The sequence below is a fragment of the Falco biarmicus genome, chromosome 4 (assembly GCF_023638135.1).
Source record: "Falco biarmicus isolate bFalBia1 chromosome 4, bFalBia1.pri, whole genome shotgun sequence".
Classification (NCBI taxonomy): domain Eukaryota; kingdom Metazoa; phylum Chordata; class Aves; order Falconiformes; family Falconidae; genus Falco; species Falco biarmicus.
This window is the reverse complement of record NC_079291.1, coordinates 11,607,923-11,635,113: the sequence shown is the minus strand read 5'-3', so window position 1 is coordinate 11,635,113 and position 27,191 is coordinate 11,607,923. Positions and strand designations below refer to the sequence as shown.

At 39.7% G+C, this 27,191-nt stretch overlaps 1 protein-coding gene across 1 annotated transcript; it reads left to right on the top strand.

The window, feature by feature from the left end:
• Positions 1 to 419: 419 nt before the first annotated feature.
• Positions 420 to 26,968, top strand: DYNC1LI1 (dynein cytoplasmic 1 light intermediate chain 1). Its single transcript, XM_056335037.1, has 13 exons — positions 420 to 671; positions 963 to 1,036; positions 11,906 to 12,022; positions 13,582 to 13,812; positions 17,124 to 17,293; positions 18,477 to 18,572; positions 20,202 to 20,335; positions 20,722 to 20,833; positions 22,228 to 22,287; positions 22,413 to 22,457; positions 23,394 to 23,514; positions 23,687 to 23,845; positions 26,031 to 26,968. Exons 1-13 carry the CDS (start codon positions 517 to 519, stop codon positions 26,141 to 26,143), a joined length of 1,587 nt encoding a protein of 528 aa, XP_056191012.1. The 5' UTR covers positions 420 to 516; the 3' UTR covers positions 26,144 to 26,968.
• Positions 26,969 to 27,191: the final 223 nt, after the last annotated feature.

Genomic DNA, 27,191 nt, shown 5'->3' with positions numbered 1-27,191 from the left:
CCCCTACCGCACTTACGTTTCTGGGGTGCAAGGTGCTTCCTTCAGGGCTGGGGCTGCCTGCGGAGCCAAGGGCCCGCGCCCCGCGGCAGCACCTCGCGGCGGTAACCGGCCCAAAGGCAGACGACGGCCGCTTCACCTCACCTCAGCGGGGCAACCCCGTCTGCGGGGCTGGGACCCGCGCCGGAGGCACTCCGAACGGAAGGGCACTTGCTCCCCCGCTCACGGCCTCCCGCTCCTCTCCCGGGGCGGCTGACAAAGCTTTGAGCAGCGGGCGGGAGCGCCGGGCCACCCCCGGCGGGCGGGCGGGCAGGCGGCTGGGCGAGCGAGCGCGGCGCCCTCCGCGGCACCGCTGAGGGGACTCGCCCGCGCGCGGGACACCGGCAGCCCCCGCCGCGCGCCCCCGCCCCGGGCCCCGCCCCCCCGGCCTCCCAACATCCGGGTTCCTGCCAGCCGCCGCCGCGCCGCCGCCCGCGCCGTGTCTCGGGGAGGCGGCGGGGCAGGGCGGAGGCAGTGAAGATGGCGGCGGCGGGGAGAGCCGGTTCTTTCGGCTCCTCTTCTTCTGGGCTCGGTTCGGCTGCTGGTTTTCCTTCTTCGCCCGCCGCTACGGCCACGACCAACAACAATGTGGAGCTGCGGGCAGGCGGCGATGAGGACGATGGGCAGAACCTCTGGTAACGGCCCGCCCCGCGGCCGGGGAGCCGGGCTCGCTGGCCGTTACCGCCCTCGCAGCGGCTACCTCGCCTTGCAGGGGGGTGAGGGGCGGGAGGGCTGGCTAATCCCCCCTTCCTGGCCTTCGGTCCCTCGCGGTCAGCCAGCGGGGGGGGAGGGGAGCGCTCCTCTTGGCGGTGGGACTCCCGCCCTGCCCCCGTGCGCTCCCCCGCCGTAGTGGGGGTGGGGGGTGGGGGGCCGGGGTTGAGCGGGAGCCCCCGCCCCCCCTAAGCGCTGTCGTTTCTCCGCGCCAGGTCCTGCATCCTCAGCGAGGTGTCCACGCGCTCCCGCTCTAAGCTGCCTTCGGGGAAGAACGTCCTCCTGCTGGGTGAGGAGAGCATCCCGACCCTGCCCGCCGCACCCGGGCGCGCCGCCGGACCCTCCCCTGCGCGCCCGGAGCTTCCCCCGCGTAGTGCCGGGGCGGGCGCGGGCGCGCGTGTGGATGGTGGCGTGGGGCTGGCCTGACTCTCGCGTCTTCCCTTGCGTGGTTTGGCTCCGTTCTGTATATCCGATATCTGGAGATGCTGTAGGTATCCCCCTCACCGTTAGGTACCTCGCCATAATACCCGTACTCTCTTCCCCCCACCCTAGTCCCTCAGGTAGAGGTGGCGTGCAGGAGTGGTTTTCATTGTCATTCTCCCCGGTGAGTGCTGACTTCGGGGCGGGGGCGGGTCCTTCAGCCTTTGCCGAAGCCTCCTGCGTTCGTGCCTTGCTGGTCCTTACGGGCTGTGCGTCTTACGAACTCGAAAATCGCTTCCGTGGCCCGAGCGGCATCGCGGAGGCTGCGCCCTGCGGGCCGGAGGGCGGGGTAGGCTGCGGGCTGGGGCTGCGGCTGCGGCCTGCCCACACGCACCGCGCTTGTCAGCAGCCGTGCCACGGGCAGCGCGGCATCCTGCGCTGCTGCTGCCGCCTTCCCTTGTGTTATCTCCACCCAGTGCATTAGTCCAACCTTGCGGCTGGCAAGGGTCAGGAGTTACGGAATGGAACTTTGACAGGGCGTTAGTGAGAGACCCAGCTATTACGTGGTGTTGAGGCAAAGAAGGACAACGATACGTCGAGCAAAATTTAAAACTTCATGTGGGAGGGGGAGAAATGGGTGTGCTCAAGTGTGTGTGTGTCTACATATTGCTGCTATTATTAGTGGTAGGGGGGGTTGGCTGAGAGACTATTAAATACAATTACTAGTAGACAAATCTTAATGAGTCTAAGCAGATGGATTTGTTAACTAGCTGCTTCTTCCCCCCTTTGACAACCTACCAGTCCCCAGAAGGATCTGTGGGTTAGTATTTGGAAACGTGGTTAAAACCCAGTAAAGATATTCATGTGGACTCTGTGCACACTGTGTTTCTATGTAGACTTATGGTTTGGCCTTTCTTGAGGTTTTTCAGCTTGTTGTTTTTCCTCCATAGTCCTAAAGCAATCACTGTGACCCTTGTTTTCCTGTTTTGATAAGCGGAGTGGTGACTAACTATGAAGGAGAAAACTGCAAAGATGATGGGATGGTCTAGTGAACCTTTTAAAAGGCTTCCTGCTCTTTAGTTTGTTGCTTTTTGTGTTATGTAATTAAGTAGGATATTGAGACTGGAAGTTCTGTTGATATTAAAGAAAGATTTCATAATGATTGACAGCTTCTAATGTGATACTTTAAAATTAAATTGGACAGCTATCCTTGTTGAAGCTGGAAGATTCTTGGTCAAGCTGTGGTCCTTGTCAGGAAGACTACGCTCTTGTTTTTCCTCCCTTCATAGCCAGGCAATCCTTAGTATTCAGTAACTGAAGACTGCTTTCTTCGGAACTAGAGAGAGCATGACAGAATGCTTCCAAATGCTCATTTAGTTTGTGATGTTTAATTTGTTGTATAGAAATTTTCTCTTTTACCTGTTTATGTAGAGCTTATATAATGACGTAACGTAACACTTCTCTTTTTTGACTGATGCATATTTTAAGATGTGCAGATTTGTAGAAGAAATCCTAGTTCTTTCTTAGGAATTGTGTTTTCTACAAGGCCATGGTCCAAGGAAAAAGAAAGTTTGGCATGCGTTTAGGGAAAAGAGGATCAGATCTGAGGGCTGGCCATTGAGGACCATGGCCATGTTCTTTGAGAATATCTAATCCATGCATTACACTTTGCTGCTCACTTCTAAGTCGTGATGCTCCTTCTGAAGCACACAAGTACAGGAAAAGGAGAGGTCTTCTCTATTCTGTATTGGATGATGTCTGTAAAGTTCTGTCTCTACAGATTCTTGAGCAGTGTGTTTCCAGTTTCTCCGTTATCTCATATTTCCTCTATTTTTAAGCTTTATTTCTTTAACTAGTTTTGTACTTGCTTCTGTTGTTAATACAGATCAGGTCTTGCCATGACTATTGTCAGTTTCATACTTCTTTGAAGACTTAAAGAGGGAGTTGTAAAGCTGACCAGGGTCTTGATGGTTTTCACTCATTTTGTGGTAGGCAAATATTTGCAGTATAAACAATTATATTGGTTAAAACTTCCTAGCTGAAACATGATATAAAGTGACAAATGAATGCTTATTTTCAATACAAAACTGCATTAAAAAAAATAATCCGCTGACGACACCACCACCACCTCCCTCTAAAAAAAAAAAACAACCAACCAACCACCCATGGTAAAACCCACCACTTAGTGTTCTTTTGTTTGCTAGGACAAGTTTTCTAACTTGCCTACAGCATTTATATTTTTCAAACATTGCATATATTTGTATGCCTAGCTGTTTCGGGAACCTGGCTGTGTCTGGCATGCTAATTCTGCTATTTCAGTATTTATTTTCACCTATGCTAACATCTCAGTTTTAAGAACCTGGAAAGCAGTTCAAGACAATCACAGAAATAACTAAAGGAAACTGGAATGCCAAATGTTAATCTCTAGATATGGCACATAGTTTTGTGAATTGAAGGTTAATATATCATACTGGTAATTCTCTGCTCAAAATCAGCCCCCAAAAGAATTAAATAATAATTAATGAATGTAGAGCTTTACTTCTCCAAAGCTGTTTCACTTACGGACATTTTTTTTTCTCCAGTAACTATTTTTCTGTGAAGACTTCAAATTTTGATTGGCACCACATGTAGCATAAAAGCATTTTTCTGTTCTTGTATAAACAAATAATAAAAATGTAAGCTTTCCTAAACTTTTCTGTAAGGCAGTATGTGCTGATTCCTAGGTAGCTCTGTCATAGTGACCATAGATATCTCATTTAGAGAACCGGACCAGCAGAAAATGAAGGATGTCCCTGCTTTCTTAAGGATATTAAGTCCTCTTGGTAACGTTTCTAGCTACTTTTTGCAGATAGCCAAAGGAGCGTGTTGTTGGCTTTTTTTTTTTGTTGTTTTTGTTTGTTTGTTTCTCCCCCTCTCCTGGACTGTCTCTTCTACTTACTTGTGTAATAAAGGTAGCTGATCAGAGGAGATGCTGTTTGTCGAGTATGGTGAGACAACTGATGCTTTTAACTGGGAGCTCTGTTGTTCATTCCCTTCCCAATGTAATTATATTTGAACCAGCATAGTGGAATAGAGGGAGCAGCTAAGAAGTCACCATTGCAGGTTACAGAGGGAATTCATAGTGGTTTAGAATGTGTGAAGGCTTGGATTCGGAGACTTAAACTAATCATTTATCCAATAAACAGCAGCATTCATTAAAGCAGTAATGTTCACAATCATTCCAGGATGCACAAGAAAACAGGCCTCAAGCTTGCAAGTGAACTGAATAGTTGCTTTCTATCTGGCTTCATATTTCATACATTCTTCTGTCTCTGAAGCATAGTAGATCCTTTGCCTGCAGTTCTAACAATGCCAAACCATCTGGTGACACATGGGCACCTCGCTCCAAGTGTGTATTGCACACTTAATGCTTCTACTGAATCAGTAGCATTTGGTTTTCTTTATGCATTTTACCCCACTTGATGATAAAGGCTTTGAGTTTAGTGGACTGTGAGTGTACAGCTGCCTTATGTCCACATTTTCTCTTTACCCCAGACATCTCACTTTTCAGGGCTAGGCCTGTTTGTTTGAATTTGTGAGCTCTGCTTCTGTCCAGTGGCTGTCAGGATGCTTGAGAAGAAGTTTCCACAGTGTACAGCTAATTTACAGGTACACTTTTCTGTGTGTACGTGTATTGGGAGTGGCTGTTACCGTAGAAAATGGTACATCTTGCAGAGCAGTTTTAGCTTGCTACTTCCTTTTAGTGGACCCATGGAATATAGTGAACTTCAAAATTAAGTTCTGATACAGCAAATTGTCATGAGAGTATATAAAATATAAAATGTGCTTACTTAAATTTGTACTCAACACTATAAAAATTATTCTTCCACTTTATTTTTTCCTATTCAAATAGCTGAAAGTTTTGCTGTGATCACTTCATCATTACAATTGACGAAATACTGCTTGTTGATACTGTTAATGTTGTTCATCTCAGATGTTTCTTGATTCTCTAATGCTGCTGAAGTTAAGTCTGGTAGCTTCTTTTCCTCCTCTCCTTGCAACTTTTTCACCTTTTACAGGCTGGGAAAGACTTTTGAAGGTAGCAAAGTTTTGTTTCAATCAGTAGAGTTATACTTCTGAAGTGTCAGTTGTTTTGGTGGGGTGGGACATTGACCTAGATAAAGTTCTAACTGCTTGTTTGCAGCTATGTTTTTTTTAGAACTTCTTTGTAGTGTCCTTCCTGCTGTAATACCTTTCCAAAAAGCTGGAATCACATGGATGCAGTAAAACTTATTTAGAACAGCACAGGAAGTTCTGAAATTCTTGAATTGCATTTAATTTATCTTATCTCTGCTTTGGCAGAGGTACTGCTGATTACTGGATCTGTCTTGGAAATGGCTCCAAAAGTGAGGAAAGTGAATGGAGTTGTGCTTCTGTGTTTTTCAGGCAGGTTAGTGGCAGGAGTACTGAGAAAGATGTCCATTTGATAGTAATACGGGATTATTCTATTTTGGTAGTGAACCTGGGTAAAATATACTAGATGACTTACTGCTGTGTTAAAGGAGAAGGCTTGCATTAGAGATGTATGCCATTCATGTTCACTATAGAATTCTCTGCAATATTGGCTTTCTCTAATTGGCTTTCTCCAAGCATAAGTAACAGTATTACTGCTGTACCTGTTTCCACAGTCAGGCTGTGTATTCTTGCGGTGCAGGACTTGACAAAAGGCATGCTGAAACAGTTTGTCTGCAATCTGCTTTCTATCATGCTGTAATGCAGAAGTGCAGTTGAGGTGCTCCTCAGAAGTTATTTAATTTTTCACTGCCACAAAGATACCAAATACAGTGTATGTGAGGAGAAAGACTTATCTGGTCAAGTAAAACAAACTCAGGAGTTTTTTGTCCAATGAGTAAATCGTAATTTACTGGCAAGTTATTTGAAGACTTGGTATGGCCTACTTATTGTGAACTTCCATGTTGTTTTGAGGGATCCTGGAGAAGGATCTCATCAGCATAATTAATTTTGTTCTTCAGTTCTCTGAAAGCAAACTAAGTTTGGCTTATACTGATTATTTTGGTCTTGTTCTGCAAAAGGCATTCTTCAATTAGTATGTGTAAACAAGTCTTTTCACTGATATGTGGCTGTGGAAAAGGCAGTTATTAGCTTGTGAGAAATACTTTATCTTGAAAATAGTGATAGTACATGTGCACTTAGTTCTAGTAGGAGGAAGACTGCTATGTCTCCATTCCACTGTATTACAATTCAGACATTCCACACACTGTGGAACAGAGATTGCTCTGTGATTCTGGGAAGGCATCTGTGCCCTGTTTGGTAACTTTGTTCTAGCATATTTAAGTGAGGTGGGGGTTTTCTATTAACAAAAGTATTTAGTATTTTATGTTAGAATACTTGATGTTGTGCATTCTTCTACCCAGAATCTGTCTTTTGTTTTGTAAAAAGTATAAAGCTAGTTCACAAAAATACGCCTCTGGGGGTGTGGGGTGTGTGTGGAAGGGGTTCATTAGGACTGTTGTCTCTAGTTTTGCTCGGCCTTGCTTGAACATGTGTTTTAGAGATGAGTTGTATAATTCCGATACGAAGCTGTGTTTTAATTGATGGTTTTGAAAAGCAAACAAAAAATCTCCGTCAAGGAACCAGTAGGATTATATATTATACACAGTAAAGTGCATCCAGGGCTTCTTGAAGAACTGTTGAAAAAAAATAATAATATCAGAAGCCTGGATGGAAGTGAGGCAGCAACAATGCTGATGACACACACAAAAAATCCCATTCACTTCTTGCTTCTTTGCCTTGCCATATTTTAAACATACATGGCACTTTACAGTGGAGAAACAATTTAAACAAAGTCACAAGTCCTGTCTGTTCTGGAGGTAACATGTAGATTGCTCTTCCACATACAGACTTCTTTCAGAAGTAAGAAATGTCTTGTTTTAAGAAAAGTGAAAATCTACTTCCGATTTCATTTTCTAAACTGAAAGAAATGTGGAAATACCATGAATAGTAAATATTAATTTTAAAATGTTTACTTGTCACTTCAGAGAAGTTCTGTAATAGAGAACCCAAGTTCTCTCTAACGTGGTAGTTTATGGTTGAACAGTTTAAGTAGTAGTTTATAGATAAGTGCCTGCTTGCCTGCATTCACAGATGGCAATTTAGTCACCTCGTTGCCCATCCTTCCCATTTATGGGTGACTGCTCTGCTAAATTTTGTATTTTAGCAGAACATTTAGTGATACTCCATTTTCTGCTCAATAAGCATGCTTTTCTTGCTTGAAGTAGTGAGAAGGGAAGAGGCTGGGCTGGGTTTTATATTATGGCTTTTTATCTCTTTGAGGGCAGCAACAAGAAGGATGTCATCAAACTCTGTAGACAGAGTAGCACCTTGGACAGAGAAGCTTTGAGGAGCACAAACCCAAAATTGAGCTCAGCAGAGGAGTGAAGTGTAGCAGTGTGGCGATAAAAATGAAATGGTTTTACTTCAGTTGAGTATAAGACTTACCATTTTGTTAACAAGATGGTGAAATACTGTGCGTAAGTAGATTGGTTTGGCTTTGTTTCAACTGCTTCCTAGCCTGACTCTTCTGCAAAATTAAATCTGTTGTCCCTCTTTTACGTGTGTTCAGCTTTGATGTATACCACTGCTTGCTAGTAGCACCACTTCTGTTTCCTCACTGTAGTATTAATATGTGTAGGTGCAGTTTGATGTAATGGAGAATTTTAGTTCTTTAGGATTTACTCTGGAAAAGGAGGACCTTTCATGTTGTTTGCAAAAGCAGGATGCAAAAATCTTAAATTTGCAGCAATCTACCTGATTTTTATTGTACCTTGAAATTGTGTATTGGAAATGTTTTGCTCTGTGAGCTTACCTATAGATGTCACTTGTTAATTTGATTATCACACAGTCAGAAATGAAGAAGCTAAAGGATTTTCCATCTCAATATTTTGGAGGGAAGAGGAGGAAGGTGCCTGAGGTTCTGTTTTATGTATTGCTTCCATAGCAGTTTAAAAAAAAATATTTCATAATACTAATGTGCAATGGATCTGAGGAATATGACATTTCCCTTTTGTCTGAAACTAGCAGCATTACTTTTTCAAATACTTCAGAGATATCCAGAAACAACAAAATATGCTTAAATGTCTTACAGTTTGTAATTTCAAATGCCATATAATGCGTGTATATATATGTATTCTTACTGAGGAAAAAAAAAATTTAGGCATATGTACTTTTATATATGTCCCTGGTAGTACTTAATGCTAATTGCATTACTAAGCTGTACATTCTCTATCAAACCTAAAATACCTTACAGACTTCAATTTCCTCACAAATGTTTCCCCCCGTCCTCGTGAAGAGAAGCTTCTATACATACTAAAGGTATTACAATGAAATGTTTGAGTATTGAGAAGTCTTAAAAGCTAGCATTGCGTGCACTTAAAATTAATTTGCTAATGAGATTTGTAATAACTATTCAGGAGTTCTAGATAAGCACTGGTTTAAGCTTGATTTGTATTCTTATGTTCTTGTTGGCGAGTAACTACAAAGCAAAATTATACTGCTGCTCTTTCCCAGCATAACTCAACACATTTGAAGTATGTTGACTTTTCAGGTGTTTTATATTGAAGGCTTTAGGTTGGAAAAAGATAATTAACAACTAGGATAAAACTACATTTGCAGCTGTCACAATTCTAAAAGATAGGCAACAATGCTAAAACCAGAAAGTAGAGGTAAATTGAACCTCAGTCTTAGCACGTGCTCTTGGCCCAGGCCATCTTTTCCTAACTTTTTATGATGAACTGTGTGGGCACAAAGAAGGAAGACATTATGTCACATATAATGGTCCTGGTTTTACTTTCTGACTTCTTCTTCCATAACATTGACTCTAATTTGATTTAAAACGATTGAAAACTCTGGATCTCCTGTGGAATAGGGCACATTCAGCCAGGCAGCTACCTTGCACCCTTGCAAGTGAGTCGTCCTATTTGTAGACTAGTTGGTTTGTGCATTGCTAACTTGTTTGGACCACTTATCAGTATTGCTTCTAACCCTTTTCTCCCCAGATCTTTTAGTTTCTCTTATATCATCTGCAAACTGTACTATTCTCTTCATTTACCTGAGTAATTAAAGGAGTATCAGTCCCTTCAAACTTAATTGATGCATCATTCTGGTGTTCTAGTGAATGATGAGCACTACTCTTTGCATGCAGTAACTTGTATAATACAATTATGTATGTCAGTGATCCACCTACCTGATCTTGGTGTTTTGAGATGGGTGGTTATTTGCTGAGGAGAAGGGAGTAGAGAATCTTCTTTGCAGAACAGATTGAATGTAATTCTGTGACAGAAAGCTGAAATGACTACTGTGTGTGCATGTGTGTCCAAAGGTACTAATTTTAAATCAAATCAACTTGTCTTATGCTATACTGATAAAGTTTTTTCTGTGTAGGGTTTGAATGTAATTACTGGAAAACTTAAGAAGATAAAATAAAATTCCAGCTCTTATTTTGCCATAAAACACTAAACTTAACAGTACTGAACTTCAGATTTTCAAGAATTTGGAAATACGGGGGTGGGGAGGAAGTGACACAACACAGCCATGATAAACAAGGGGCTTGTGGGACATATATTTCAAGCTTGCCTATATTGTTTAGCATGCACTTTTGAACAATAAAGTTGCACAGATACTAGCATTTGCATAAGTATGTTTTAGTTTAGACTGCTTAAGTGTATCTTTTGTCATTTTTAGAACTTCTCATAACCACAGGTATTCCTTACACTTAAGTTACAGCCACTTTTGTTAAGTACTGGTAGATGTACTTTGCAGGAGATAGTAAATTTTCCCAATGCAAACAAGTTGTAATCTTTATTGCCACTTAGGTGAAACAAACTAGTACACAAGAGCACCTAGCTGGAAGTCAACTGTTCTGAGAAACTAAGAAAGCCGTAAAGTGCATCCACTCTTTAAAAGGCATACCAAATGTTGTTTTCTCCTACCTTTTGAGACTTCTGCTGGCACAAATTAATTGAAGCTGCCTATTGAAGAGGGTAAAATAACAGAATGAATCACAGAAACTGTTGGCAAAAGTAATAGCATCTTCAGCAGCATAACATGTCAGTGCAGCAGCTCTGAAATTTGTCATCTACAAGTAACTGGGGAGACTATTAAGAAGCCTGGATAAGTACTGGAGTGAGGGCAGAGGAGGAATTGTAATTAATCTCTGGTGACAAAGCTTGAACTCTTCGCTTCTTGGGTAGAATTTTTATTTAAAAGAATATTCTCACAAGAGGAAAAGCTTGATGTATGAATAGCAGATAGCTGTGCTTTCTAATGTTTAAAACAAGCTATGATTTTTTTCTTAGGCGCGTCTTGATTTAATATAGCTAAGGAAATAGCAAACAAACTCTTAAATGTTGAAAAAGTTAAAATGACATCATTTTTCACTTCTCTATACTTAAGGAGACCTTTAAACTTCAGTTCTGAACTTGTATTTCTCTCCCCGTCCCCCCCGCCTTTTTTTTTTGACTTACTAAAAAAAAGCCTTTTCATTCCATTGGGAAAAATTCGCTGGGCTACTTAGAGTAAACAGTCTTATGCTTTCTGGTAGCTTCTAGACTATTAGTGAAATCTGAGAATAAAGTTGAATTCTAAATTTAAGGCTTCATGCAGTAATCTCGGGAATGATATACTGAGTAAATCCAAAATCAGTCTATCAAAGTATGATTTTTCTGCTCTTCTCTGTGGTTATATCTGTAGTTTTTTTAATGTAGCCATAATATTGTCTGTAAGATGTCGGTCAGTTCCCTTTTAAAGGGAAAACTTCATTATGTTTAGCAGTGAAAATTACTGTCCTTGAGCTTTTCTCTTTGTTACGTAGTTGAAAGCAAGTGTTTATACTCTCTCTGTGTAGGAGAGACTTTGGGGAAAAAAAAAGTTTAGCACAAAACAGATAAGGTACTTCTTAGGAACCTGGTTTTAATCTCAATTTTATAACCTGTGAAGCGAGTTCCAAGAATTTCCTAATGTCTAACTGTTATGTACCTATTGTACTACCAAATCGGTGCCAAAGCCCACTTTGTGCCAAAATTCAGCTTGGTTCCTCTTTCAAACTGGAAAAACTGCAGTTTTCCAGCTCTGGGACATACGGCTAGAAACAGAATTTTTTCGAGAATTGTCTCTGGCAATAGTTGAGGTGTTTACACTGTGCTTATGCTCTAAGGTTCACTGGTTATCCAAGCTCCCTTTGGAGTGGAGAGAGCAGGAGTGCATGGATCTGGATTGCAGGCTTGTCACTGTGTGTACCCAAATACATATATACTGTAAGGTAGCGGGCTTACTGTTTGTCACCTCTTTCAAAGGTTTCTTTAGACAGGTAATAGAGAGAAGGTTCAAAGAAACAAAACCGTAAAAACTAAGGAAACAGATTTGCCTTACTCAGCTGTTGTTGTGTGCTGTTTGGTATGAGTGTTCTAAATTTTATTCTTCTGATTGTAAGATGAGCTTACTGTGACTTGAACTGTACTTGAGTAGAGTTCAACTAAGTTGCATTTATCAATAATTAGAAATAAGATTTGAAGCCGAAGCATGCACTTTGAACAGATGGGTGAGTTGGGTAAAGCCCCCTATGTTTCAAAACTGTAATGAGGTCAGTCACCCTGTTAGTATATGGATTCCTTCTTGCCCCAGGTGTTTTTTAGTATGTAACTGTGATAAAAGATTGAGCAGTATCTAACTTCTGTCTCTCCAGGTGAAGATGGAGCAGGTAAAACTAGCTTAATAGGAAAAATCCAAGGAATAGAGGAGTACAAAAAAGGAAGAGGAATGGAGTATTTGTATTTAAATGTGCATGATGAAGATCGAGATGGTAAGTTTGTATTTCTGATAGTACCTTAAACCAATTTGAAAGCAGTGGTTCAGTAGTGTGATATTTGGAATGACAGTGGGATATTTTTCTTTGTAATTTGCAGGAGTCCATCTTAGGCCATGGGTGATCTGTATCATAAGAAAATTTCTCTGTGTAATTCCTTCAGTAGGTATTGTGAATGACCACTTAAGTAGCAGAGGAGGAGAAGAACCAGTCAAAAGAAAAGGCTGAAAAGAAAAGACCAGGGAAATAGTCTTAGCTGCAACATTCTGAACGGATGTGCATTCCTCAGGCCTAGAGGAAAAGGTGCCTAGGCAGGAAAATGTGCACAGTACTAAAGGAGGTTTTAAAAACAACAAAAAACCCCACCAACAACCCAAAAATTGGAGGAAGGAGAAGTAAAATAGAAGCTGCGTTTCAACTGGTTTGAGTTGGCTTATGGCTAGAATGTTAAAAAGATGTTTTAAGATCCAGACCCCAAATACCTGCAGTTATGGAATCAGTAACTGATGCTTATATATGGGGAGACAAGGGAAGGAGTATGACCAGGTACTGTAGAGGTGTGATGAATTATCTAGAGGCAACACTTAAAGGGAGTGGGGTGTGAATAAGGACATACTGGGAGCTCTGGGGAAAAATGGGAACTCTTGTCTATGCTATAAAAACAAATACAGATAGAAGGAGAACCAGAAGAAATTGGCCCTCCCCCCCCCCCCCCCCCCTTTTTTTTTTTTCTAAAATCATCTGCTTTCCTGACTTCCATGTATGGCTGTTGGTCTCAAAGATGACTTGACCAGGCTTAAGAGGATTGATAGTTTGATCTAAATGTTTTCCTCAGAACTTCTGTAACAAGTAATAAAAACTTACTGGAATGCAAAATGTAATTTATATTAAGCTATCTAATTTTGCATCAACAGCTCTTCATTTACTGCGGAAGTGCCTCTGAATATTGGATTATGGTGTTTTTTGGGGAAAAAAACAGTGGCATGGTCTGTTTGTATGGTGATTGCCCCTTTGCAAATCTGAAGAATAACTTTCTTGTCGATTAAGTCCACCCAAGTCATTAAAAACTTGCAGTTCTGCTCCAGCTTTCTGAAGGGCCAAGGTACATTCTGGGCTTTAAGAGTTACAGGCATATCACATCAGCGTTTGGAAGGGGAGGTGGCAGTCCTTGAGAGCTAAGCCTTGAACCCAAAAGCTGAGAAGGGATGGCTGAATTCACCTAATTCCCTCTTTCTAAGTTGCATCTTGAAGAAAATATTTTCCCTCTCTAAAATTGTGAATGTCAATTTCGGAAGTGTTGAATGCTCTCTCTGGATTCTCACTTTCAGATAATGTATTTCAGATCTTTAGTTGTCAGCCATTAAACATCAGGGTTTGGAAGAGGAGGGGCTTGTCTCCTCGAGCTGCAGTTTGTGTTATGTACTTGTATGATTGAGTGTTAAAATATGTCATCTGCTTTCTGCCTTGTATTTTACATGTCTGAAGAAGATTTAATAGCAGTTATGTAGTGAACTGTTTCAAGTAAGTCTCATAAAATCTTCTTCCTTTTTTTGTAGACCAAACAAGATGTAATGTATGGATTTTGGATGGTGATCTCTATCACAAAGGTCTTCTTAAATTTGCAATGGAGGCAAGCTCTCTAAAGGACACTCTAATTATGTTGGTAGTAGACATGTCTAGGCCTTGGACTGCACTGGATTCTTTACAAAAATGGGCAAGTGTTGTAAGAGAACATATTGACAAGTTAAAAATACCTCCTGAAGAAATGAAAGAAATGGAGCAAAAGTGTGAGTATTCCACAAATGCGTAGGAATCCATTTAAACCAAATACACGTAATGCTTCCTGCACCATTTGATCTCACCATTGCGGTCTTTTTCATTCTTTGGAAATGTTACTTAAAACTAGGAGTTATCAAGTAAGTCAAGCTTCAGATAAGTCTCAAGTAGCTGTATGAAACAAAACTTGTGTTTCTTTCTAACAGAAATACCTTAATTTAGGAAAAAAAAATACCAGAATGAACACAGCTGAATTTACAGTCTTGCTTCTTGCAGATTTTTATAGGTAAGATTGTCCAAGCAAAAAAACTTCTTAGCTTTCAGTTTCTTATTTTATTTATTTTAAAGGCAAGTCACTACATCAGCTTAACTGTTCCTGTAATTAGTCAGTCTAGAGAGTCTGTGGCCTGTTCCCTGCCTACCAAAAGTGTTAAATGTTGAGAGGATTCATGACAGCATGGTAATGTCTGGGCTCTTCCTAGGTGAAGAGCTTTATCATAATTATTATTGACACTAATGCAGCTATATGTTTGGTATGGATATGATACAGCTCTGTCAGTGTCTTGTCCTTTTAGTTTTAAACGTGCAGAACACAAAGATTTTGCAGGATTCCTTAAGCGATCTGACTGAACTCACTAACGTTATAGCTCCCAATTACTTTTGGGCAACCATTGTATTTCCTTTGGGATACTAGAACATGAGTCCTTCCCATTCATTTCTCAGTGAATTACTACAAGGAAGAGCATTTGAGAAAACTGTGTGGTAACGTCAAATAGCATGATTAAACTTTGTTTCCAAGTCTGAAGTTGCTCTCTGGAACTGTTGCATTCTTAAGCAACCAACAACTGCCAGACTGCTGAATAGTTTTTTCAGAAACGGGGGTTGTAGCTGTGTTGTGGTGAAGTATCCCATAAGGTGACAGTTGTAGGTACTCTGTGGGGAGGGGTGTTGGTTGTTTTGTTTATTCTTTTGAGAGGGGTTCTTCTGAAGGAAGCATCATCCTTGAGTATCCCGTGTTCCATAGCAAGAACTTGTTTAGGAGGGAGGAGCTCAGCTCTTTTGGATCTGTTTTTTGGTTTGGTGTTGTTTTAGGGGAGTAGTGTTAGTACGTGTGTATTAAACACACACCAACAGTTTCAGCTTAAGATTTTACTGGGTGAAAGTATTAAGGATGTAGTATCTCTGATATCAAGAATGTGTAGCTCATGGTTTTGCCTCTTCATTGACTAAGTGAACAGAACAGGAAAACTCTACAAAATCCAGAAAATTCAAGTGATTGAGTCAAAAAAAGCTACTTATTAAAAGCCTTGTCTGCTCTCATATTCTTTTATCATCTTCACCAATATCTGTAATAATTGGACGTCTGCATGTTGGGTATAACAGAAGCCCTGGACACAGTTCAGACATGACTGGAAGCTGGTTTTGTTTTGAACCTCCTGTGATGTGGCCACATGAATTGCTAGGCAGGCAGCAGCTTGATGCTGCCAAAAGGAGGAGCGAGGAATCTTGCTTGCCAGACTCCTGGCTACATGGTCCTACTTTATTCTTGTGGCAGGCTCAGTGTTCCTGAGAGGCTCCTGTGAGCTGACTTAACTTGCTAACAGGACTGAAATCTCCTGAGGGTTTGCATGTGTAGCTCTCTGGAGGTGTGCTGCTGTGTTTGTCTTCCAGTTTTAGCAACATAACCGCTCAAAGATGGACCCTGTGAGGACTAAAACCGGAGGCATTAGGGGACGTAGCAGCTGTGTGTGAAGGGTTGGAATAGCTCTTCTGTTACTGAGTTCATCTGTGTCTAATGAGGCCTTGTGGCCTGGTCACTTTAATTATGTCTCTAAGGGACACCTGAGATTGTATTTGAGCTGTGATATACTACATCAGTCCTTCTTTTTATTGTTTGCTGTACTTGTATAAAGTTTAGTATGTAGTGATCATACGTGGGAATTCTAGGAATCCATTGAGGACTTCTAGTACTGAAGTAGTGTGATTTTTATTTTAGCATCCAGTTATCCCAGAACAGACAGGATGCTGTGAAGGAAAGACTCCCTTGAGTGGCTGGCATATCTTGGTGAAACCTCTGGGTTTAAAACACAGTCAGTTTGGGAGGCTCTTGGAAGCTCTTAGACCAGACTGAAGTAGCAGCATTCCCTGAGTAAGAGCCCAAGTTGACTGTTCAAGTAGAGATGATAATCTGTGCATGTGCTGCTTGTTACTGTGAACTCCTGGATCGGTAGAAAAGTTGAATAAACTTGGCCTAATACCTTTTTTTTTTTTTTTTTTTTTTTGTCTCTAGAGTGTTGAAATAAGTCTTCCTCTTTTAATTAAACTAATGGTTTTCTAGGTATTTTCTTCAGTCAGTTTAGTGAAGGTAGTGGTGGATCAACATAAATCAGGACAAAGCAGTGAGAAGGTACTGGAGTAGTTAGTGGCAAGTGTGTGTGATGCAGCTGAATTTTTGCTGCTTGATTATTTTTTTTGGCTGAATCAGAATGTGCTATTCATGGAAAAGTCATTAGTGGTGGGGTTTGGTAGAATCCTGTTCTGCTGTGTGATGTGAAAGGTACAGACATTTTATCCCTAATATCGCATCCCTGACTTAAGAGTAGTAAGTGACCATGTAATTAGAGGCTTGGGTGTATGCATCGGAACCTGACGAGACTCACAAGTATAACTTTATCTTTTTTCTAATTCTTGTTAGATTCTGACTTACCCTCCTTGCTAAATCTTAAAGTAGTTATCTGATCTATTGTAAAAGCATACCAAATATTTAATATGCTATAAACTAATTATAAAGCTAGTTAATACCTAATGTTTGTGTAGTCTATTGTTTTTGTTTATTACTACTGTAGATGCACCGTACAGAGAGAAGTGTGGGCAAAGGGTTCTTAGGTAAATCTTGTTATATGGTAGCAGCTAAGCAATGTGTATAAGGCTTAATTCTGTTCTAACAAACTGTTCCACTAATTTTGCCAAGAAGAATGCAAGGAAACTTATGTCCTTTAGGAAACATACTGAACAATAATAGTTAATAGCAACTGCCCATGGTTCCACGGTGAGAAAATAAAACTGGTTTTATGTTGTCCTTATGGACAGTTTTATCTGGGCATGTCCTTGCAGCCGCTGATCAAGCGGGTCTCAGACTCGCTAGTTCTCTCTTGTGGTCTGTAAAGCAAACAAGTAGTCAGCGCTTAACTGTGTATGCTGAATTTTTTTCAACATAAAGAAGCAGAAGTACTATACAATCAACAGTGGTAGAGATCAATGACAGTGGAAATCATTGTTGAAATAATGAAGTAGCTGATCTTATAACTTTTTTTACTTTCAGTGGTAAGAGACTTCCAGGAGTATATAGAACCAGGCGAGGATTTTCCAGCTTCTCCACAGAGAAGAAATACTTCATTACAGGAAGACAAAGATGACAGTGTGATTTTACCCCTGGGTGCAGATACACTAACATGTAACTTAGGCATTCCAGTAGTAGTAGTTTGTACAAAGGTTTGTTTCACATTTTAGGTTTTTTGCATATTTTATTTAAGCAACTCTGTCAATTGTGGATTTGGGGTGGGAAGCACATGGTTATTAAGTCATTCTGAATACCTTGAATAAGAATTCTTTTAAAATGTTTAATGTCAAAGCTGGTTATCTTCTGGAAGCCCTCACTGCACGTTATTATGGGGTTAGTTTTTCCTTTAGTTGTATCGGTTTTCAAGGAATTGAGGAAAACCTTAGACCTGGTTTAGCTCATAAAAGTGAGCTAGTCAGTAAGCAGCTAGAATTCCCTTGATCTCCACAGTCGTCCTTATTCTGCGACTAGTGTTTTAGCATGGTTTTTTATTATAGCTGGTATTTCTTCTGAAGATAAATATATTTAAGGGTTCTAGTTAGAAAAGTGCTGTTCTATTAATTTTCCTCAGTTCTTAGGGTGTTTATGTGATCTGTCTTGGTTTCTGTAGGTATGTAGCCATATTCCTAGTCTAAAGAAAAAACGATGTGGTTCTCTTGTGGCTGTTTTTTTGGTTTTGACTTCCCCACCCCCCCACCCTGGCTCTTCAGTTCTCACTGGCGTTAAGCATACTGCATCTGCAGCCTCTGCTAGCCTACAGTGAAAGACTAAACCTTCTGATGCATATGCTGTTCTTTCACTGGAAGGCTAACTCTCTTATTTGAAAAGCACCTTTTTTTCTCGTCTGCTAGGTCTCTGTTATTCTTCTCCCTCCCTCTTCCCCTTCCCCCTTTTTTTCTGCTTCCACATTTCTTGCTTTTGCCTCCATTTGCAAAGGGCTAGTTAGTAACTGGACAAAAAACAGTGTCTTGTAATATCACAGTGTGTAAACAAAAAAAACCCAACCCAAAACAAAAAAAAAAGGGGGTAGAAAATGGTGGTGTCATTCAGCGGGTCAGTCTTCAATAGAGACTGAATTATTGCACTGGCAGGGGGGAATGAGTGAAAAATGGCAATCGCTTTAACTCCAAGTTAGTGCTGACCACAGTATATTCTATGATTCTATACATAGCAATTATGCTTCTAAACTATCTTAGCAGCCTTTTTGGTTTTTTTTTTCTGTCCCGCCCACCCTACTCCATCCCTGTTGCCCAGTTGTGAACTGGATGTGTAGCAGCACTGCTATTTCAACACATACGTGAAAGCAGTATATTAATTTTGTGTTTATTTTGACAGTGTGATGCCATCAGCGTTCTGGAAAAAGAGCATGACTACAGAGATGAACACTTTGACTTCATTCAGTCACATATCAGACGGTTCTGCTTACAATATATCCTTTAACGTGTCATAAAGATGATAATGATTCAATTAAATCTTTGCATTAATTATGATAAGCTTAGAAGAATATTTGCATCTGTGCCGAAGTAGGATGCATCTCCTTTACTGTAACTGGCAGTCTGCTTCAGCTACCCCTACAGGCAATGCTGAATTAAACTTGTCTGGTTTTTTTTCTTGTTTTTTTCTTTTGTTTTACAGAGCTGCAAGAGTCTAGTATATCCCCTTACCATGAATTTCTTTACTTGCCTTCATTTCCATATATAGGGGTCAGTTTGCATATTAGCACATCTTAGCTGGCAAGCTCCTTAAAATAACAAGATAATTCATTTAAAGTATGATCTTGCTTCAGATACATGTAAACGCATGTTATTCTTTTTCACCCAAATATGCAGTCTCTTCAGTGTTCAGTAATTCCACGGGATGAGGTGATGAGGGAAGGAAAGAAGTATGAATTGCTGTAGGCAAGATCCACTGGCTTCTGTGTTGGTACAGAGACAATGCACACAAGCTGTTGCTGCGCTATTACTATTTTTAAACTTAACTTTTTTAAAAAGAAGCATATAAAATACTGTTTAGTCAGCTAGATGTGCTGAGATCTAGATTTAAAGGCCAGCAGTGTACCTACGTTGTGTCATCATAGCTTGTGCTGTGGTAAAGGGAAGTTTAAATGCTATTGGAGGGACCACAATTAACAGATGAAAAGAATGAATTCAAGAACCTGAGACCATAGTTGAGTACCAAGATGGCACTTCCTTCAAAGGGCTTCCAATTTTTCAAAATGGAGTTATGGGCAATTGTAGTAAGTCTTGCCGATGGAGGAACAATACAAAATACTAGTAGCAATTAGTCTCTGTGATTGTATATGCCATATATGACTTGGAATTCTATTCTAAACTTCACGGCATGGGACTGGGACCCCATTATATAACTTTCATCTAGAATTTTGAATTGCATGCATGTAGAAGTAAATTAGGGGGTTGGCATTTTTATAATCCCAAAGTAAAAATTACTCAAAACTTCCCTGGTTGCTTTATTAATTCTGTGTGTAAGCTGCTTTAATTGGATACTGAACCATGCTGAAATACTGTGCGCTCCCTTGGTCTTTTAGTAACTGATATATAGCACAACTCATTTGCCGCCTTTTTGGTCAAAAGCAGGCACTGTATAATGTAAGAACTTGCTCCCCTAATTTAAAAACCCAGATGGGGAAGCAGAAGATCTTGGCATTTTAGAAGCTACTAGTGTTAATGCTGTAGTGTCTGTGTCGCAGGATGGGATAATGACAAGATACAAGGATGTGGCATGAAAATTTTTGTTCACTAAAAGCAGAAGGCAGTTTAAGGCATCATAGTGAAACTGCTGGTATTGTGAGCTTTGAAAATGAGAAGAGCCTGTACTTTCTCTAAAAGCAGTAGCTGAGCTGGCATAAAAGGAATGAAGAAAGTAAGATTTAAATTACTAAAGAGATTATGTAAAAAAATAAGTGTTGGCCATCATTTGACCTGTTTGTATTCCCCCTCTAAATTCTACAAAGTAGTTGACCCCTTTCTGTTAGTTTAAAGGTTACTTGAGTATCTCTTACTAGCCACTAAACTGAGTTTTCTTTAACAAGTTTATTCAGATGGTGCAGCACTTATTTACACTTCAGTAAAGGAGAACAAAAACATTGATTTAGTGTATAAATATATAGTCCAGAAGTTGTATGGATTTCCTTTCAATGTTCCAGCTGTTGTTGTGGAAAAAGACGCAGTATTTATGTAAGTTATCTGCATTATTACGTGTATATGACTACAAACTGTATTTGTGCCAGACTGTTAAGACAGCATTCAGAGCTTTTTTGTTTATGCTTTTTCAAGTCCCATTTAACATTCTTATGAGTTGGACTTTGGTGAATGCCAGTAGATTGCGATCATAAATGCTCGCTGCCCCAAAGAAAAGTGTTAAACCCAGAGATTTTGCTCTTCTGTTATGGTGATTCAATGAACCAGTCTCTTAACTAGTTGTACTAATCAGTAAGTGGCTTGCACAGGAGAATGGGAGCTATGAATACTTTCCTGGCTTTCAGGTCTGTACAGTTCAGGCTTGCATACAAGAATAACCTGATGTAACAATAGAATTTAAAGCCAAATAATCCTTCATCTAGTCCTGCAGGTTGGGATAATGACAAGAAGATAGGAATATTGCACGAGAACTTTCAGACACTAAAAGCAGAAGACAATTTTGAAGATATCATAACAAAACCACCAGTCAGAAAGGTAAATTGAGATGGTCTGACATTCAACTTCATATCTGTTTATTCACCTGTCAGTTTTTTGACTGTTTCTCTTTCTTTGAGACTTTGATTCTAGTTTATCATGAGTGTGATAAACCATGTGGAGTTTTTTCTTATTTTATCTTTTAATTTTGTGTTTGAAGTGCTTTAGTTAGCAAAATATCATTATGTATTTCCATTCTGTATAGCTCTTCTCCAGCATACGCTGTTTTTTTCTGCCACTGTTGGCGTTGTTCAAGACTACAAATATACCTGTTTTGCTTTCATTCCCAAATATATATTAAAAACTCGTAAGTGTCGTGTAACTGTTGGTCAGGTTGAGTTAGTATTTTAAGAACACTCCATTTTGCTCTGTTGCTGATAACTTCATAATGCTTTCTGTTTCTCTTGGGAGTATTTAAAATAACAAAGCTTGAGGCAGTGTAGAAGAAAAAAACGTGAAAATGGATTCTGCATATATTCAGTATATTTTCTCTCTCATACTATTTAACAAAAGGCTTTGAGAAAACTACATGAAAACGTGTAAGGTTGTTGAACAAAATAGTAGCAGCGGACCCCATGTGTACTGAAGTTATTGGAGACAAATATTTCTATAGCTTTTCTTAACAAAGCTAAGAATTTGAGACTGATCATATTTCCAAGTGTGACTCATTTTAGCTGATAAAACTAGTACTATATCCTTTCTTCAATCTTTAGGGGGAAAAATCAAGACATATGTAGTAGTGTGTTTTAAGTGTCCAAGGAAAATCTGACAGGTTTTTTTGCGTGCTTTCAAACTTCAGGCCTGGATTACAAACTTTGATATTTACCGTGCTTGTTCTGGCAAAGTTCTTGTGGTGAGCTTATTTGGAGGGAGAGTGCCTGTGATCTGATACGTAGAACTGGGATCCAAGATGTCTTTGTCCAGTTCCTATACCAGTCTAATGCAATGCAGTTGAAGACTTACTTTTCCTATCCTTATCTATAAAAATAATAGCCATGTGAGGCTTCCAAGTTATTAGAGATGTGAACGTGCCGCAGAGCGTGTGCGTCTGTGAATGTTTCTTACTGATCCTGAGACCCCTGAGTGTGCCTTGTAACAGTTTACTTCATTCCTCTTTTACGGAACACTTTAATGAACTTTTTAATGAGTCTTTCTACAAGTACATCTAAAGACTTGTGCCTGCCAGGTCAAAGGAGATAATTAGAAGTGAAATAGAAGTGTCATTAACTTAGCTTAAATGGAATCGTGAGGTAGCAGTTTTAAATATAGAAAATGTGGTCTGCAGTCAACATAGCATTTTACACATTTATTGCATTACTGAATACCTTGGTCATACTCACCAAGGTATTTGACTGACTTTTAGTCAAAATGATGGTAATGTTTTTGTATTGCAGTTTGTTCACGAAAAAGAAATTGTAGCAGAAGATGACCAAGTGTTTCTTATGAAGCAGCAGGTAACTCTTTGTCTATGAAACAAGCAGCCTGTGTTTCATTTAACAACATTCTCAATACAAATTTGGGTTTGTGTTCTTGGTCACTGCAATATCTAACAGTATACGGATTTGTTTGTTTTTTGCAGTCACAGCTGGCGAAACAACCACCTACTGCTGCAGGAAGGCCAGTGGTTAGTAATAAAAATTTTAAATATCATTACGTGAAAATTACTCACTTTCATGTCTTTAGAGGGTCGCTTAATTGCGCTATTGAATACTCTTTGATCTATTTTTTAAAAACTACGTAATATTTACAGTCTACATTGTATACGGCTCTAAAATTGTGACACTTCACAGCTAATTGTGACAACTTGTATTGATGGCAAGGGCTAAATGTCATGCCTTTTACTTTTCATATGTTAGAATGCATCTAAGCAGTTAATTGGCTCTCCTTTCTGTCCCAAGAGTGCACCAGGGAGTAAACTATGTTGGCTGAATTGCCTTTAAGCTTTATATTCTAAATTTGGCACTATCTCTCTAGGAATGTTAACACTGGCATAAAATTAAGGTCAAATGAAAACTATGATCTACGTTTAAAATAAAAATAAGTAAAAATAACACAAATTTAATGGGGAGCATGTGATCTTTTAAAGATAGCTTTACCTCTTTAGATGAACTGCAAACATTACTTGTTATCCTTGGAGTAATGAATACTTTTTTTTTTTCTCTCCTGAGCTGTGTTTAGTCCTTTTCACAGTGTTGGTGGTATGTGTGGTCTTCCCAAGAAATTCAGTGTAGTTCCTCTATGATCTAATCAGTACAGTTTTCACTACAGTCAGGCGGTACTGAGTAACAGATGGATTTTCAGGTTTCTCATGGGGATAAAATAAAAAGCTTCACAAGTGCTTTAGTTGCACCAGAGTTGATATTTTTAAGAATTTTACACGAGCGTGAAAAAACTGGTACACAATCAGCAAAATCTAATCCTGTGTCATTTCAGTTGCATAGGATAGTACATTACATTACAAAAAAAAAAAATAATAATTAGGAGCAGTGATCTTATATTGCATGATTCAATTTTGTGGAAGATTGACCAGTTCAGCTTTCCTTTTTTTTTTTTTTTATAGGATGCTTCTCCAAGAGTTCCCGGTGGATCTCCTAGAACACCAAATAGATCCGTAACATCAAACGTTGCCAGTGTTACACCTATCCCTACTGGGTCGAAAAAAATTGATCCCAATATGAAAGGTACCTTTTCTGTGAGGGCGCAAATGCAGTTGGGGAAGTAAAGTGGCTGCTTTGCCTCTTTCTTTAATATGCTTATTTAGACCGATTAACACACTAAATCAGTATTTACTTAGAAAATCTGTTTTGTTTTGATTTTGTGTTGTGGGGTTTTTTTTCCTCCCTCCCCTTGTAGCTGGGGCTACTAGCGAAGGAGTCCTGGCTAACTTCTTCAATAGTCTCCTGAGCAAGAAAACTGGTTCCCCTGGTGGTCCTGGTGGTGTTGGTGGCAGTCCAGGAGGAGGCGGCACTGGAGGTGCTGGCAGCAACCTGCCATCATCAGCAAAAAAGTCAGGTATGATTAATGATAAAAGATCAACTCAATCTAAATTGAAAGTGGTGGATCATTCTTAGAATAGTTTATCAGACATATGAACACTGCTATATTTAACCGAATGTTTTACTGGGTATGGTTTTTGCTTTTGTTTTGACAGCAGTTGAGTACTGCCTTTTTAATGGTTCTCAAAGGAAAGCTTCTCATGTAGTCGTTTAAGCATGAATTGTGTCCACATGAGGTAGTCTTTTTTTTCCTTTGTTCCCCACCATCCAAATAAAATGGCTTATGCTATAAGCCACTTCTAATATTATTCAGATATATTGGGACTGGATTTCAACTTTATATTTTTTTAACAATACAGTCGGTGTTAAAATAATGTTATCGTTTGCTAGTGATGTAGCTCTGTGATAAAGGCTTTGATGGAGTTACGTTGCCTATAAAAATACTTACGTATTTTCTGCTGATAGCTTTTTTTAATGATGGATTAATAATTAGTATTAATATAAAAATGTCTAATAGAGACTGCTCTAAAGCTAGACGCAAAACTACTCTGGTGCTTCTTGCTATTTCAGATTAACATGTTTCTGTATTATTTAAGAACATACCTATACAGACATCTTCCCTCCTCACTTCCCCAGAGGTTAGTAATGCTGCGCTTAGGTGAGAATGCTGGTGTTTCATTGGTACTGGACATGAGCATTTACTTTTATGTAGTAAGAGAAAAGAAAACGCATCCCACTAATGTTTTGTGTAGACTGACCCTGAAAACCTTTTTACATGTGTGCACTTCCCTTTCATACATGCAGAGCTCAGCTGGCTGGGCAAAGTTTACAAGTACTTTCTAATCTGCTGCAGGCAGAGTCAGCAGTGCTGGTTTGGACGGCATATGGAGACTGTTCCAATGAATGCCGCTGACGCGATATGAGGTGCAGAGAGCACCCACTGAAAAATCCTGTGGGGACTGGCCAGCAGTGGGTTTGGGTGATGCCAGGCAGAAAAGTGTTGTGTCCGGGGCTGTGGCAGAAACTTCAAGGATGAAACTACTAAGGAGCAAAAATGTTCTCAGAAATTTCCTAATATACAGCAGATGAAGGGTTAGGGTGTAGCCAGTTCAACATTGCAAAGGACGAGGTTTTCAAGAAATTACCATAAAAACAAATAAGTTTGGCTTAGATGTGGTCCCTTCAACTTCCTCGGTATTTGCTGTCTTGTGTATAGGGTTATTTATGGCACTCTTCAAATTGGAAAATTGGATAAAATGGTAGTTTGGGATTTGAGAATTACTTTTCCTCTCAGCAGCTATGGGAAATGCCTCTGCTTATTAGTTGGAATATTAGCTGCTTTGATTCTGATACAGTATTAGCTTTTGTTAAATTATTTGAAGAGCATCATAGTACATCTGGCAAAAATTAGCTTTGTGGATAGTTCCTGTTAATTTGCATTTTCAGAAGGGATGCTGGGGCACTGCTAATAGAACATGTGTGTCAGCATTTTCCTTTACAATCTGAGATAATATGCATGCTTGTCATGGCTTTAGACTAATATTCTGCACTGCCTTTTCCCATATTGTCTCCTCCATTCTTGTGATAGAACATGGCAGGACAGAAACATAGACAGGGGAGTAAGAGTTAGGAGTAGAATGCTGGGGGGAAGAATGGTGTGAATTAAGCTTGGATCAGGTCTGAGTGTGACTGCACAAATGTTTGTGCCATTCTAAGTCAGGGAGAGGGTAAGTGCGTGAGGAGAGAAAGGCATTTGCCATCTGCAGGTCTGTGCATCCATGAGCAGTGGAGTCAGGTTTGTGCTGACCAAGTATGTAAAACTGATTTCATTGGTTTGTGTGAAACTGCTGATTTACATTCAGAATTCTTTAAAATACATATGATGTAGAAAATTGTGTAAAGTATTCATAATTGCTAGCTATAATAGACTTTCCTGTATTTTATACTTTAGCTCTTCATATGCTGACTATTAATACGTAATTATGGAAGCTTCTTTGAGAAATCAGAAATATAGAAGGATATGACTTTCTGTCTACTGTTCCCTTTCTGTTTCTTTTGAGTTTTGGCCTTATGCCTTCACTCTGCACCCAAAGGGTACAGTAACAGTTTTCAGGATTTGTCTGATTTGAGAAGTAAATATACTATAGGCTTTCCCAAAATGTTTCATAAACATGACTGAATGATACACATTTACTTTGCAGGTCAGAAGCCAGTTTTAACAGATGTTCAGGCAGAATTGGACAGAATTTCACGAAAACCTGAAATGGTCTCTCCTACAACACCTACATCTCCCACAGAAGGTGAAGCATCTTGAAGACACCAAATAAAACCAATTGTTCAGTTTTCTGGGATAATTCAAACTTGCCTCTGCCTCTTCCTTCAGTGACTGGAACTAAAGAACTGAAATATCTTTCAGAACACAGTTGATGTCTCTTTCTTTCATATGTGTTGCCCAACTTTACAAAAGGGAGCTGTACAGATGGAAAACAGTTATCACATCATGTAGGGGCACTGTTCACAGTGCAAGAATAGTTTTTTCTGGGTTTTGCAGTGTAATCCTGCAAAATTGCAGATATGTCCACTTAAGTGATAGGGGTTGCTTAGAGCAGGAAAACTGATACACACCACAGGCACTTCATTTATATTGATTTCCCAACCATTAAGCAAGTTTAATACCACCTTAAATAGATTAACCTCTACAGGAGAGAACAACTGCTAGGTTTTGGAAGAGAAAATTTGGAAGAGAAAATACAGCACAAAGCTGTAACAACAACAACAACAAACTCTCAATTATACTTGAACACTTGATTTGGAGCATGATTAAAAAAATCTGTTTGATCTCCACTGAGATTTAGACTGCATTCAAAAACCCATGCAAAAATTAATTCTAGTAAAGACTCAAATAGTTGCCAGTTTTTTGGTTTTCTCTCTGATTAATTTCAGACACTGAATAAAAGATGTATAAAGAAAAAGCAGAGGTTAAATGTACAGATTATCAGTATCCAGATTTGTCTATATATATATATGGCTCAGCCTTAATGCCCCCCACTGTTTCCCACGTTAGTTATAGTTTAAAATTGGTCATCAAAACTAATCAGTTAATAAAGTATTCTCTGCATTCAAATTTAAATAACTTTCACTGAAGCCATGGTGTTCTTGTTTGTTTACAGTTAAATCTAAGGATGTGGTGTAAAAGTTTTAAAACATGTTTTTATATTTTACTTCTCGGTGAATAATATCGCTGGTAGAGACTTAAACTTCCTTAAAGCATTGTTTCTGAAAGGAAGGGGGTAAGTCTGCAGTGTTTGTTCCTAGGAGTAAAACTAGCTTATCTGACTTGGGTGGTTTCTGCTGTAATGTGT

Excerpts from the sequence above, each read along its gene's own strand:
- DYNC1LI1 (XM_056335037.1), top strand. The coding sequence starts at position 517 with ATGGCGGCGGCGGGGAGAGCCGGTTCTTTCGGCTCCTCTTCTTCTGGG. Across the intron at positions 1,037-11,905 it reads GAAGAACGTCCTCCTGCTGG|GTGAAGATGGAGCAGGTAAA; the intron begins GTGAGGAGAGCA and ends CTGTCTCTCCAG. Across the intron at positions 23,515-23,686 it reads AATTGATCCCAATATGAAAG|CTGGGGCTACTAGCGAAGGA; the intron begins GTACCTTTTCTG and ends CTCCCCTTGTAG.